This window comes from Anopheles aquasalis, chromosome 2, assembly GCF_943734665.1.
Source record: "Anopheles aquasalis chromosome 2, idAnoAquaMG_Q_19, whole genome shotgun sequence".
NCBI lineage: Eukaryota > Metazoa > Arthropoda > Insecta > Diptera > Culicidae > Anopheles > Anopheles aquasalis.
Window position 1 is genome coordinate 52,030,647 of NC_064877.1, and position 15,000 is coordinate 52,045,646.

The 15,000-nt window shown below is 38.5% G+C and overlaps 2 protein-coding genes across 7 annotated transcripts in view; one reads left to right on the forward strand and one right to left on the reverse strand.

Annotated features, from left to right (window-relative positions):
- LOC126571572 (serine/threonine-protein kinase 11-interacting protein) overlaps positions 1 to 5,566 on the forward strand; it is a 6,386-nt gene extending 820 nt beyond the window's left edge. Inside the window, exons 3-12 of one of the 5 annotated variants that reach the window (XM_050230201.1) lie at positions 1 to 902; positions 991 to 1,395; positions 1,465 to 1,579; positions 1,646 to 1,911; positions 2,008 to 2,232; positions 2,662 to 2,691; positions 3,433 to 3,628; positions 3,692 to 4,531; positions 4,600 to 4,775; positions 4,844 to 5,566. The exon at positions 1 to 902 is cut by the window's left edge and continues 283 nt beyond it. In XM_050230201.1, coding sequence (XP_050086158.1) covers positions 1 to 902; positions 991 to 1,395; positions 1,465 to 1,579; positions 1,646 to 1,911; positions 2,008 to 2,232; positions 2,662 to 2,691; positions 3,433 to 3,628; positions 3,692 to 4,531; positions 4,600 to 4,775; positions 4,844 to 5,295 — 3,607 coding nt within the window. In that variant the 3' untranslated portion in view covers positions 5,296 to 5,566. The remainder of the gene's footprint in view (positions 903 to 990; positions 1,396 to 1,464; positions 1,580 to 1,645; positions 1,912 to 2,007; positions 2,233 to 2,661; positions 2,692 to 3,432; positions 3,629 to 3,691; positions 4,532 to 4,599; positions 4,776 to 4,843) is intronic. The other 4 variants (XM_050230202.1, XM_050230203.1, XM_050230204.1 and 1 more) reach the window with 4 other exon arrangements.
- A 3,800-nt stretch (positions 5,567 to 9,366) lies between these two features.
- LOC126579180 (short neuropeptide F) overlaps positions 9,367 to 15,000 on the reverse strand; it is a 15,526-nt gene continuing 9,892 nt past the window's right edge. For both annotated transcript variants that reach the window (XM_050242560.1, XM_050242551.1), the window contains exons 2-6: positions 12,518 to 12,608; positions 11,519 to 11,685; positions 11,233 to 11,418; positions 10,907 to 11,125; positions 9,367 to 10,688 (exon numbers count right to left, since the gene is read on the reverse strand). In XM_050242560.1, coding sequence (XP_050098517.1) covers positions 10,635 to 10,688; positions 10,907 to 11,125; positions 11,233 to 11,418; positions 11,519 to 11,685; positions 12,518 to 12,605 — 714 coding nt within the window. In that variant the 5' untranslated portion in view covers positions 12,606 to 12,608 and the 3' untranslated portion in view covers positions 9,367 to 10,634. The remainder of the gene's footprint in view (positions 10,689 to 10,906; positions 11,126 to 11,232; positions 11,419 to 11,518; positions 11,686 to 12,517; positions 12,609 to 15,000) is intronic.

The window sequence follows — 15,000 nt, forward strand, 5'->3', positions numbered from 1 at the left end:
GCACCTCAGAGGACAACTTCAAACTCTGGCCTGCGTACGGAGCATATCTGATGTATCGGACGTATTGGTTAGCTGTGGAGGCGACAATTTAGTGGAAGGAAATCAGTGGCGTTCACTGAAAAGCATAAATTTTGCTTACAACATGCTCGATTACGTCGATAGCTCGCTCGAGCTGACTCCTTGGCTCGAGTTACTCGATCTGAGTCATAATCAGCTGGTGAGCGTTTCGGCCGTACGTTGTTTGCCAAATTTACGAGTGCTCAACCTAAGCTATAATCGATTGAATCACATCCCGGTATTCCATTCGGACGCAACGCGAAAGCTTAGAGTCCTACAGCTGGCGAACAACTTCTTGGAAGATCTTGAAGGTTTATGCTTACTGTCTCACGCCTTGACAGAGCTAGACATATCGGCAAACTTTATCATAGACCACGCTGCATTATTACCGTTAAGCACCCTTTGTGCTCTGCGGTCCGTTTGTCTGTTGGATAATCCATTAGCGTGCCATCCGAAGCATCGACAGGCTACAGCTCGCTACTTGAATAGTGCCACATCCGATTACAAGTTCCTTCTTGACAACGAACCCCTATCACGTTATGAAAAAACTCTTACTGGCAATTATGATAGCTATAAAGCTATTTTGGTACCCAGCATCGTGTCTACACTGGGTATGGTCTCTAGTGGTAGGAGCACTCCCAATTCAAGTACCAGGATGGCAACCAAAGACAGAGATACCGGGATTGGTACTACTCCGGATAATATGAACCAGTCTGTTACCAGTCAGAAGAAGGTACCTATGCGTACAGCAGTGATATCAGAAAGCGATCATGTTGATCAGGATTCGAACATCGCCAATTCTCATATGGAATTAGGAAAAACGGGTAGCTCAAGGTTCAATTTCGGTGAGCGAATTTTATAGGCAGTGATGTAACTACATTTAATTTGAAACATTAAACATCATTAATGTTTTTCAAATCTTTAATATTTCAGAGAGTAGTCGTGAACATCTGAAAACAAAAGAGGCACTTGAAAAACTTCGTGACGAACACGGGAATGAGTGGCTGCAAAACTATCCTGGGCATATGGTACGAAATCTGGTTGGTTTTAGCCCTGATCATGACAAGGAGTATGGAAGCATAGAACATTACCAACCAACAAAATCTCTAACGACTCGAGAGTACATCTCAACGAGTCAGCAAGTAAACGCCACACCCGCAAAACCCAGCCCAATACAGCTAGATTCGGTGGCAACTGTTCAGCTTGAAGACGAAATTCAGATACTACCGGATCCGTCAATTGAAAATACTGCCAATTCGAATAGCAGCCTTGATCAGGATACCATGGATCCAATCGGTCTGGACGGCATATATGCCATAAGGATAGAAGAAGAAGAAGGTCAGAACAATAGTAATAAGTTGGAATTTTCCATCAAACATAAACGAAACTATTGTCTTACTTCCACAGAATCTGAGACAGAGGATAATGAAGTGTTGTATCACGCAACTGCTCGCGAAAGTGAAGCAAAATTATCTATCGTCGTTTCTGATAAGAGTATCAAGGAAAAGGACACAGTTGGAAAGTAAGATATCTATGTACTCTGAGTAACTAATTGTTAATTGCTTTTCATCAATATACTTTTCAATAGAACGAAAACGCGTTGGGGGATCAAGACATTGGAAGCTTGCGAAAGACCAACCTCTACTCGCATCATACTATCATTTGATATCATTAAATCGGACAAAAAGGAGCGAGTATATGAGATGGATCCTCATGATTGTCAATTACTTGAAAGTAGACTGCGTAATGTTCTCTCAAAAAGGCCGTTATCGGAGATGAATTTACGGCTATATAAGTGTGTTGTTTGTAATACTAAATCAGCCCGCCAAATCGACCCTACTCGTGTTAGCGAGGGTAAGTAGCAAAAACCACATCAACAAAAAAGTATTACATTTGTAATTCAAATAACTTTTTTATCCTTTTTCACGATCCATTTCTCGCGGAAAGCAGAAGTGCATATATGCCCAGCATGTCATGGTCCGTACTTAATCCAAATAAAGGAAAATCAGGTCAAAAAGGAATCTTCGTCGAATATCGTTGGTTCATCTTGTAGTGATCAACTTCCTGCCGTTTCGAACGAGGATACATCGAACCCTACACCCGGAACATCTGGCATGTTTACTGCGGAGCCAAGCAACTTCTACACAAGTGGTTCGAATATTAGTTTGGGTACACGTAAGTCGTTTACAGCATGTGTAATTTGTTATATTATCACATATATAGCATTTATTTGATTGCAGTAGTTATTTGAACATAGTATCTATTCTGTATGCATCCCAGATTTATCTTTAGCTACTGTTTTTGATGAGGTATTTTGGCACATTGTTTAACTTTAATATTTCCATTTCGTATTTCCATCGTATAAGCCTAATGACATAGGATTTTACTATACATCTAATAGCTATCTAATGGCTTCATTGGTAATTTGTCTTTTTTATGACCAACGACCTCCTATTGCAACGAACATTCCATGCAAACGAATGGTTTGAACAATTAACAAAATAACACTTTTCGCTACGAATGGAACCCGTTTCCTACGGTTGATCTTCGGGGTGTTCGGCTGACCCTTACCCTTCTGTTGTGCGTGCTTAACTCATCTGGAAGCATGGAAATCACCGTTGAAGAATAAACCTAGTAAGCATCCGATATTTCTAATAGTTAGTTGACCTATTATACTCTTTGCGTCATTTGTTCATTTCTAAAAATCTCGTTTGATTTTTCGGAAAAATGCAAAATATAATGCCAATCAGATTAATTATAAAATTGTGTAATGACTGAAGTGGTAAATGGTATAGTAATCGCACGCTAGTTCTGGACATTTTAGTCGCTATTAGATTACGTCCGATCATCTAAATGTATACTACATTGACAATGACTTTGTTTTACATGTGTGAGAACGCACAAGCTCTATGTTTACATTCCTAATTTAAGGTACTATTCCTCAGGTATCATTTCAGATACTATGATTCGTTCGTAAACAATTTTTTCTTATGTTTCAGCTGCATTTTATTAAATTTTATTCTTATTTACTTTTATTTAATTGCAAATTTGCTTGATTGCACTTTGAGAATGATTATTAGGATGTGACCCACTTATTTAGACTTGTGGTATACTTGTTTCAGTTGCGAAGTTTTAAAGCTATTGCGTAGTAATATTAACATCAAGTACAATAGAATACACAAAATACATAATGCCGTTTTATTTAAAATGCCAATTTCCATACTTCATCGCGCATTGTACGACACAGGCGATGACTTCCTGTTAACTCACGGAAGGTGTCAATATTTAATTGCATGTAAATATTTTCACCTGTTTTGCACGACTAAAAAGTAATGATGAAATATGTTTTTTTTTAATGTTCTTAACATTCATTAGAGTCCAGTGGATCCTTAAACGATTCGTCATCGTGCTCACGGATATCTCAAACAGGGAGTTCTTGTGACTCAAATCAAAGCGTTGCCGGAAGTACAAATTCTGAACGTGATCGTGATGTAGATTTGTTGGGCAATGACAGTGATATAGAAGTGTTGAGCAATCCAAGTCAAAGCAGCATAGAGGTCCTTGATCGAGGGTAAGTCCACATCAGTAAATGCAACTAAGGCTGGTAGCATAGTTAAATACTGTTTATCAACAGATATCACCCAAGTCGGAAAGCTTCGGAAGAAAGGCGTATTTCGAGCCTTGAAACTGTGAACAAGTATAACACAGACAGCAAGGAACAGCAGGAGACACTGAGCACAGAGTTTCAGCATCACCACCAGTTGGAGAGTAGTTCATTGAAAATAAGTGCTGATGAAGAATCACGAAAAACGGACGAGAAGGAAGATGCATCAATGAAGAAATCGCCGGGCGTTGCAAAGTTGCATGCCCCGGTCGCAAGCAAGAAAGGTTTTTTAACTAGCATACATTTAACAGAGAGTTCTAGCTCTGGCTCGGTCACAGACAGTGTATGTACGGCGTATGAGTCAACTCAAGGATCAATAGAAGTAGTCTGCAATAAATCAAACGAGCAAGAGTCTGCCATCACAATTACCGGACAGGAATCGTTGAATGAATCATCTAGAATTGAGCAGAAAACCAGTACGGAAAGTATTTCAATTGGCGTAGAAAATGCAACAAAAGTACCGACAGTACAGTCAGACAGTACCGTGCTTTCAAGTGTGCTTGGAGTAGTTCTCCAGTCCACAAACATGCTCATGGCTAAAACCCCCAAAGGAAAGGCAGAAGAAAGTTCAGTAAAAATATTCTACGAGCCAATACGCTACAACTATTATGACTACAGTAACGTTGACCATCGTTTGAAGCTGTACCTATATCAGAATTTATTCGAAGACACTAACGAGTCTTTGAAATGGTTAGTCTCGTGTATCGTTTTCGATGATAACCGCGCTGATGAGTGGCCTTCAGGATTTGACGGTCTGTTCATCATGTCCACCACCAAATTTTACGTTATGAAAAAGGTGGCTGCAGAAAAGTGTGTACACGATCATGTTTCGACGTGTTGGATAAAATTCATCATGGCATGTATTTTTTCTATTTCAGTGACGATCCAACTACCTGGTTAAAAAAGTATATTGCCGGAACAATCGATCGCGTTGGAATAGCTCAACCATTGCCTTGGAAAATAGGTATCAAGTTTATCGTCAGTGCAATTGGTGGGGTTCACGTTGTATTGCAGGATATACTTCGAACCGATAAGTTGATGCTATTTTTTAATGGTATGTACATACACTTCAAACCCGCGGTAAGCGGTTTGTTATGTGATAGTAATGTATTATTTTTACAGAAAATCCACTTCCACCTTATTGTACCCTTGATTATCAACCGTCCGATCTATTAAACAGCAAACTTAAAAAAGCCGCCAATGGTGATGCTGTAAAAATGGTGATGATAGTAAATTTCTGCGACGTGGTATCAAATGACGAACTACAAAGCGTTCAGTTGTCGACATTGGTCATTACTGCGAAGCATTTGATGCTAGTCCCAGACATTCGCTGGATTAATGAGAGCTCAGCTTATCCAGTAGTACCGAAATTCACGCAACTCGTGATCGACATTGTCGAGCTGGAAGAGATAAACGATTTATCTTGTCGGTTGCACTATGCGAACGAGCAGGAAGACAAGGAGGAAACTTGGAGTCTGATTTTTGCTACAGAAACGGCTAAGGAGAGCACCGTAAACACTATTTGTCAGTTGTGGGAAATGTTTTTTGGCGTACCGATGACAAGACGGCAATAAAGTCAGACAATAGATCCGAGAATCAATAGATGTTAAGTGAAAATGATAGGGTACGCGATATTAGTGTGCTATAACGAAAAATAGGTTTGTGAGTTAAACAACTATATGACAGTGATATTAGTGTAACATAATTTGTGTTGGCAATGCTGTATTAGTGTGTTTAACAGCGTGCTTAAGAAGCAATCCAGGAAGTTCGCTATTGTATAAAATATATACATGATGCAATAAAGCTCATAAGAAACTTGCAAATAAACAAATTTTCAAGGAAAAACTTTCTTGTGTATACTTACTTTACTATTTTATCTGGAATGAAATGCATGAATTTGCCAAATACATGTCGCCTATAAGCTTTATACTATTAAATAAAAATATAAAAGTATAGAGTGCGAAAGACGTACCGTAAACTAAAAGTGTAATCCCAAAAAGTTTACGCTTGCCGTTTACAAACAGCCGAAAAGATTATAAGTCCGCGAAGCGTAAAGCCGGGGATACATGAAGCGTAAACTCTCGTATAAACTCAGAGTGTAATGCCAAAAAGTTTACATTTGCCGTTAACACGATGTAAAAAAGATTATAGGTCTACGGAGCATAAATCCTAGCGTAAACGCTTTTTGCATGCGATTTGCCTCACTATATTTCCTGTTTGTGGTTTGCATTAACAGTGAGTGATCATTACTAGCGTTTTTAATCTTTTTCTTCGGAAAAAAGATCCTATTTTTCTCACAAAAGTCGATAAAAGTTCAGTGTAATTCGGATTACACGTCTCAACCCGGTCATGTAAACATGTTCAAGTGTAAATTAATTTTATATTTACGCTTGAGTTTACGCTTCATGTATCCCCGGCTTAAAACTAAGCGTAAACGCTGTTTGCAAACGCTTGGGATCGCTATATGTTCTTTTTGTGGTTTGCATCCATAGTGGGTGTTCATGCCTATAGAGTGTTAAATGTTTTTCTTCCGCAAACGGATCCTAATTTTCTCACAAAGGCGATAAATTTTCAGTGTATTCCTCTTAACTCGTCTCAACCCCACCACGCTAACATATACAAGCGTAAACTTTTTGATATTTTCGTTACGTTTACCCTACGATCGACTCTTTTATATTGTAGATTTAAATACTCAATTCAATAATTAATAAGACCATTACAAAATCAACTTTGTCAACCTTTCGCTATTACTATCTCATTATTGATGCTATTATAATAAATACGAATATAAAGAATTAACCGATCTGAAGAAGTAAAAAGGAAAATATATTGCATTTTTTTTTAAATGAATGTAATTCGACCACAGAAATTGAGAGAGAAATTGGCTTAATTTCGACTGTTCTAAGGAAGAATCAATTGATGCTTGCCCACCGGAAATGGGTAGCGATTGGCAAATATCAATTCGTCCAATCGTCATTTTACAATTTCAGCTGAACACAGCGACATGACGTGCATAAAGACTGTACCTCAGGATGGATTTCATTAATCTTGCCGAAACTCCACGCGTTTGTTTGAGGCAAAATCAGCAACAAAATCGATCCAGAATCAAATTACACTAGCAAAAATGCTGTCCTTCCTTCTTCCAGATTGAACTAGAGATTTTCTGATGTCTAATGAATGGTAACACCAAGTACAATTGTAAGTGTGAATTTTCGGAATTGAGTGAACCCTACAAACCGGATGTAGCCATTGTGGGTAACCACCGGAAACACGGTGCAACTTCATCATAAGCCCAAAATCGCGACTTCGAAGAATCGGATAGACAAACTGCATCATTGGAGGTGAACCGTAAACGGATATCTCCAATACATTTGCCGATGTTATGCGGTTGAAAAATGACGATACACTCTAACTGGACTAGACCGCAATGATGACACACTAAGGATGCATGACTGAAAACTATGCCGGTAGTAGTTTAGAAAAACTACAGCGCTACATCAGCTTGCCATTTTCCCGGTTTGCATGAGAATGGTAGTATTGTAATATATACCGATTTTACTTTAAACGATATAACCAAAATACATCGCTTGATATTTCCAATATGTGTATAATGACCATAATAATCGTTATAGAACCAGCTGAGCAATAATGCTTAGCTTATAGTGTTTATAGAATATAATCATGCGGCATGACAATGCGAACCTATAAATGTTCAAATGTTCATATTGCCATCATCAATTGTAGAGTCTACTTATAAAAGGTGCAACAGTTAGCAGTCGTTTCTGAACACTGATACTGACTGTATTGAAAGACGTTGTGAGGTCGGGTGATTTCGGTACTGCATGGCTAGTTTCTCTACACTTCCAACCTTCTAACGACCGGGACATAGGTGCGAATAATTAAGTTTTAAATAATTACTCTAAAATGCCAACGGGAGGAGAAAGCGCCAGCGGACATAGTCCTTCAATCCGGTTAAGGCATCCGCTGTGAGGCTTAGCAAGATGATACCTTTGGTAAAACTGTCGTAGCATGCGTTTGGGAAATTTGAATGCAGAGGAAAATTATCCCCAACTTCGAAATTTGCATCATGATTGCACGATGGTAGGTGTTGTTACTCTATAGAGGTGTACCAATCAACTTACTTACTTTAAGGCACATCAGTCTGAATCATGTGCTATTTGTTTTCTACCGCAAAGCAACTTCAGGGTTTGAAAATGATTATGACTACTGTGAGCTTGAGGAAGTCACAGGATAGTTTTATGCCAGTCGCTAGGCAGCTATCCCCGCCTGGGTGTTATAAAATAATAAATAGCAATATCCACATCTGTACCGTCATGGTCCTTTGGTCATTTATATAAATGGTACGAGCTTCCCCAAAGTGTACTGGTGATGTTTGTTGATGACAACATTCTATGTTAATCACACAACGAATATTACTTGGAATATATATAAACAAATCATGGAAACGAATCTCTGCTGCTGCTACTCTGTCCACAATAAGTGTAATTAAATTTGCCATGACCATAATAGAGACGAAACCTTGTATGTCCCTTGTAGCCCTAGGGAGACAACCATGAGTAGCAGTTTCTATGTCTGTAATTGTCAAATTCCATTTTATCACAGTTTTTGCTAAATCTTTTTTTTTTTTACTAATCAACCACTACATATTTCATTAAAGCATTTTCTTCATTATTGATTTGCATTTTATGTTCGTATTTGAAGATAGGAATGTTGTGTTAGACGGCAGAAGTAGAAATTTATTAAAAATAGACAATGGTTTCATTTCATGCGCCATAAATTCTGTACTTGGCGTATTTCAATTGCAAATAACACAGCATGACAAGGCAATTATTTACTTGCCGAGTTTTGACCAAAATTTCTACTATCTTTCGGCCCGAGTTTCGATTCTGTCCGAACTCTGCTCGTCTCTCTGTCATTGCGCCTTGAAGCCAATTTTATCTCATTTATTTGGCGCCCTGAGGGTTGAAGTGTATTAAAAGATGAAAAAGAAGGTCCTTCGAACCTTTGTAAAGCGACTGACTAACACCTTGGATCTGCCGTTCACTTGAATAGAAGTATTATTCTAGTTTTAATTATAAATTATTATTGCTCAAATGAGTTTAAAATAGATACAAGGTTTTGTAAAACACCTAACAATATACCAGAGCATTTGCCCATAAAAAAGAAGAAAACACCTTTAGTATTAACACAACAATACATTTTAGCATAAACAACCAAATATTTATAGTAGATAACTTAGTTATGCAAAACGATTCATCCTCACAACCGTTGGAATTGTAATGATCAACGATTACGACGGCTACAACGTCTGTTCACAGTAGTGCAAGTTTTCTTACAATACTGCAAGTGGAGTGGCATTGTAAATTGACCTATGACGGCGAATACACAGCTGAAGAACATAAGGCACCCGTTTTTATGACGAGAAAGCTTACTTGTGTTCGGCAATAATTCATAGTTCATGTTTTTAGGTTGCTGATGTCATATGGTCGGTAGTTAAAGTGATTTTAAACTTTTATGCTCCAAAACCAAAGGTCCAATAAGAAGTTATTTGGAAGAATTATTCTATTTTTGATATGTCATCATGAGCAAAATAGAAAATACTTACGAAACAGAGAGGATTTTTCCACTAGTAATATATTGAAGTTCATCGATATCTGTATGTACATTCACATGCTTATTCATTTTGTTTCCGGATGATAGCAAAAATAGTTTAAAATACATAGATATTCTTAACCGCAGTTGTTTTCACCTTTACAGCGGTTTCCACCATGCCCACATTGACTATGCGATGGCTAACATCCGACGACAATACTGCTTTGGATTAATACTGCTAATTCTTTCTCCACCTTACACTGTCAAACCAGATGAGGTGCATCCGAAAAACACGCACGAGGATGTTAAGTGATTGCTCTTGCCATGTCCGCGATGCTTTTCAAATAACCACACGGTTCGTATGTTTCGCGTTCGAGATACGATGAAATCGCGTAGATAGGGATGCAAGAATTAGCGCATAACCACGAGAAACATGCAATGATGTACTGACCTAGGGCTGTTAGTATACCTAACGTATGCATAACATTAATCTGTGTGTTAACGGCAGGAACGAGTGCACCTAAAGGAAATGTTTCAAGGGGGGAAATATTGTTCTGTTTTTGTTCTTTTTCAGCTTATTATTTTGTTGTTTTGTTGTTTTGACGCCTTGCTGCTGGAAGCGCAATAATCCTCTTCTTCGTTAAACTGTGCTCTTCTTTTGCCTCTATCGAAAGTGTTTTGTGAACTTCAGAACAAACTTTCACCGCAAGGCCGTAAGGTAATCGTCGGGTTAGCATAAAGTCATCCTTCGCAAGTAGTTGTATTTTTTGCGTGCTTACTTAGAAAGCTGTTCCAAAATAAATCTGTTGGAATTTTTCTGCTCTCACGACATAGCAGCAAAATCTCAGCAGATTAAAATCAGTGCAACACTTATTTACATCACATTTGATGTAGAAGTGGAGGAACTTTTAATGGAGTGTGACGGTTGGCTATCGGCTGTAATTGGTTAGATATTTGATGCTCCATACTGTATGCAATTGTTCGATGAAAATGTGGCTATCGTGCTGTTATGGTAATGCAAAGTCTGTTTGCAAAGTAAAATAATAATTGTTTTTTATCAGCAACGGGAAGTAGAATGGCGTAGCGCAAATGTGGCCTATGATACGTGGCCCTGGCTAACGTGGCCATCATGATAAGGATCTTGGATTAGAAAGCACTAACGCAAGACTCTTACCAGCAGTAACAAGAGTTGGTGTGTATTGTGGATTTCACTTAGTTTCTTAGTGTTCATTAGAAGAGGTCCTAGGAGGGGATATGCAAATGACAAAGACAGGGCAGGTGTCAGGTAATTAACGCGTATTTACTTGTCATCAACGGTGTTGCTTTCACTGTCCTCCATATCCAGTGTTTTGTCCTTTCAGTCAGATGCCATTGTTTATTTTTGTGTATATCCGGAGAGCGTAAGATATATCGGAAAATAAGACAAGGTAGAAAGGAGTAAAAGTTAGCTATGATTGGGCTTTTGTCCAAATCTAAAAGATCTATTGCTTTGGGCGTACTATATGCATATGATATATCATATGATAGTTGATTATATTAGAAGAAGAATTGGCGAAACGCAAATATACATACCTCCTGCGTGTCTTTCGTTAGCGTTGGATCGGAACGTCCCCATCGCAGTCTTTGCGTCGGAGCTCGCTTTTCACTGGCTTCGTTTGTTAATGTCGATTGTGGCTCAGAAGTCAGCTGATGCTCATTGTACATGGCCCACGAAGGATCGGTTCGCCCAAAGCGGAGTCTGAGTTGTGGGGCTCGTATGGTTTTCTGCTGTATAACGTCGTTTTGCTGAAACTAGAAAAGGAAATTGATATGGAAATGGGCTGTCGTTCTGCTTGCACAACGTGGTCCTTTGTGGGGCTAGTTGTTGTGATATCGTAATGAGAGTATCGCAATCTTACCTGATTGACCAGATTTCCGAATAAATTCGAACGGCCCCATCGCAGTCGTTGAGACGGTGCCCGCTTTTCAAAGTTTTCTTCCAATAATGCGTTTTCGTTGAACGATGTCCAAAGCGGATCGTTCCTACCAAACCTGAGACGAAGCTGAGGCGCACGAATTACTTTCTGGTCCATCAGTTCATCATCCTGCATTAAATTGGTGTTGAAATCATATATTTGAGTGTTTCAAACACAATCTCTTACTGTTCTCGTTAGGCAACGTGTGGTAAACTTGAAAACTACTCACCCCAATGCTATCAGGACGAACGGGTACCGCAGGATCATTTCGTCTTCCAAAACGTAGTCGCAACGAGGGGGATCTGACGGCTTTTCGCTTGATTTGATGATCAGCATAGGACACCGGTGCTGCATACTCCCGCTGTAGCAGATATTCGTACAAATCTTTGATCGTTCCTATCGAAAGACGATGTTTGAAAGACTATCGTTTTGAGGACATCCCATGAATTGGAGCTCGTTTTATATTTATTCGTTATGCGCTCGGTAGTGAAGAAAAAGAGTGTAAGTTATTACAAATCCTTTAGTCGTCGTTTGCTAACTTTGCAACCTCAACAACTTACTACTTCACACTGTTGGTACTGAAGAAACAAATCCGGTATGAACAGTGGCTGAAGGAGGTAAATATTCGCCGTGGGTGACACGGACAAGTTTCGGGTGAAATTCGCGTAACGTTTGTAATTCGTAGACGTTGCGAAAGTCAAACAAAAGGATCTTTCATTCCTCCATCCGCCCGGAGGGCAAGTGCATGGTAAGCACCTTTAGGTAACGCTTTCGGGTCAAACGCCAAAGTATGTGAATCGAACCCACTCTTCGTGTGTATCACACCCTTGAAGTTGTGGTCACCACCGGCGGGACCTACAGCAGTACTTTAAGGACCGGCGGAAGGTGAGTGATGCTGTTGGGGAGCTGTAAACTTAACCGACAAACAAGGCCCATGTCGTTCAGATCAGGAAGGAATTAGAAAGGGTAATAAGCGAGGAACTTTAAAGACCTAATCTGCTTTTCGGCTCCTTGAATATGACAGTAGCCTCGAGTGTGGGGTGCGGCGGCAAGATATTTGTCCATCATTTTGAAGCCGAAGCAGATTGCATTTTGTGTTGATGATTGGTTGACCCTTTTTCTAGCTTTATGAGCCATAAGTTTTGCGTGTAAAAGATTCATATCTACTGTTTCACTAAGCACTCCTTCAACTCATTAGCTGGCAAAACAAAATACTCGCGACACTTACCTTCTGAAGTTTGTAAAGACTCGGACATGAGACTTCCTACAGTTAGCACTAAAAGCAGCGTGAATGTGGTCAAGTTTATTCGATACATATTCTGTAAGGGAAAATGAAATGACATACACTTTTTATAAAACCTTTTTTTTTTTAAAGAATTGAAATAATCTACAAGATTGATATAATCTAGTACAAGTAGCAAGTGTTCTTCTATTTCTTTGCTATGCTGCTATGGACTATCTTCAAATGTAGTAGATTGATTAAAAGTACCACGAATAAGCAAAGATATTCTTTTGTGTTTGAAGAGCAAATTATCCACTCTTAATTTTACTTGAAGGAAGTTTATATAAGAAAATTAATATAAAGAACATTGAATCGTTTGAATTTAGAATTTTAATATCATATTTAATACTAAAATACTAAATTTGATGCTATTATGGGAATTTCGATGAATTGCAATGAAAACGGCAATACTATATTATCTATATATAAGCTAGATACTTATCCGTGTGAATCTTATGTGTAAATATTCAAATTTGAAATAATTTCAAACAGTATCAGAGTTGCAAACTTACATACATTTTGCATGACTTTTGCATAAAATAAAAACTGTATAGTCTTGATCATCAATCCTGTAATGTTTTTTTCCAAGAAATGATAAACACAGTATTGTTATGGTCCATGAAAACGATTTCATGGCAAGGCTGTTTACCTGTTCAAGCACGAAATCCTTTTCGATATTGAAATGCGTTGCAATCCTTTTAAGCTCTTATCGTGTCATATTCACGGGGTGTGACTATAAATTGCATCCAATTTGCAGACTCTTGGCACGTTTTTTTATAACTGACTATCAACCATTTCAAAAGACAACAAAATCCTTGACTTGAAGGAAATAGCAAATCGCATCCTAGGATCTACCAGAATGGGAGTATCACGCTGTGTTTAGCTGCTAACAGTAAAATAAAATGACGCTTATATGTTTTTGTGTATATATAACGACAAGCGTATGGCTGCCAGCAATATTTGAACAAAATTATGTCCAACAATAAACGAATATACGCTGCCCTGTTGCCATTAAGATTTATACACGATTTCCAACGGCACGTAAGCAACATTTCGATTTTCATAGCTGGTTTTATTTGTAAAAATTTCGTACCGCAATATGCTTGCCAAAAATACTAGAATAATATTATTAGAAATAATTTAAAATGTAAATATTGAATTTTAAATGTTTTTCCTTACATGGTGGTTTTTTTATAAGCATTTTTCTTATCATGTCGGCACTGTGTGAAGAGGGATTTGCTTTTGTCTGCGTCGCATACACTGTTATCTAGGATGGCACGGGGAGATAAGCACATAGTAGAGCCGAAGCAAAAAACATTAGCAGGTGAACCTGCTTTCGCGCCGATCCTGCTGGATATAAAATCAACAGGTATCTTTCTTCGCTCTTCGTATACCTGGTGCAGCCGTCTGTTTCACAGTATGAAACGTTTGTGCTTCGATTGCAACAGAGCGTCACATTCTTCCATATTGACCTGGCTGGATATGGCGCGCGCTTCAAGCTCAACGGGATCACTTGAAGAGCATCAGCAGCAGGTGTATGGAAGTGATGTAAAATCAATAAAATATTAATAACCCATAGAGCGCGCTAAACGCTCTCCCCAATAATCTCAGCCCGAGATTTTGTCACTACAGCTTCCGTTACTGTTGCTATTTCTCCGTCCAATGTTCAACGATTAGTCATGGTGTGGGGAAGGTCATTTCATGTCCACCAAATAACCATGACCATTGTAGGCGCATTTTCTGTACTCTGGTTGGTAAACTTCTACAAACAGATATACCAACTGGTAAGGAACATTCAGTTTAGCCATTGTGCAATTATTGGCCGGTTCACAGGTCTATTCCAAAACTTTTTTTTAATAGATACAATCAATCGCATTATCTAATTTGGATCATAAGAAACTTGTTCCCACTAATGTCTTACATTTCGAAACGTTTTATGTTTCTATTTTTTTTGTGTGGCAATGAATCTCGTGCATTATCTGGTATGGAGAAAACTTTGTGATAAGTTACGTATGCCTTGTTCGGTTACGGGTATTTCGTATCCCTTCGCTTCCACATTGTTCAAACCAATATTAAGTCAATTGTGCAAATCTACTGATAAATTAGGCTACGCAGTTGGTCTGATTGGGTTGCCAACAAGAAGAAAGCAAGTTGCGGCGTACTCGTTTTTAGCATGACTGTAATTGCATAAACTTTGATCAACCGCATGCTGTGTTTTTGTCGGGAAAGACGAAAGAATAAGTTTCACGTTAAACTTGTTTGGTATTACTTTTAACAATATTTGGCCGAATATGATAGGTGAGGTTTTGAAGAACGTCAAATGGTTTAGAAAACCGTTAGTCTAAGATACCGCTTCCGTTCGCCGTTTTAAAGAATTGAAAATAATACAATTTGGTAGTAGAACTCCTACGCTTTTAAAATTGTTCAAA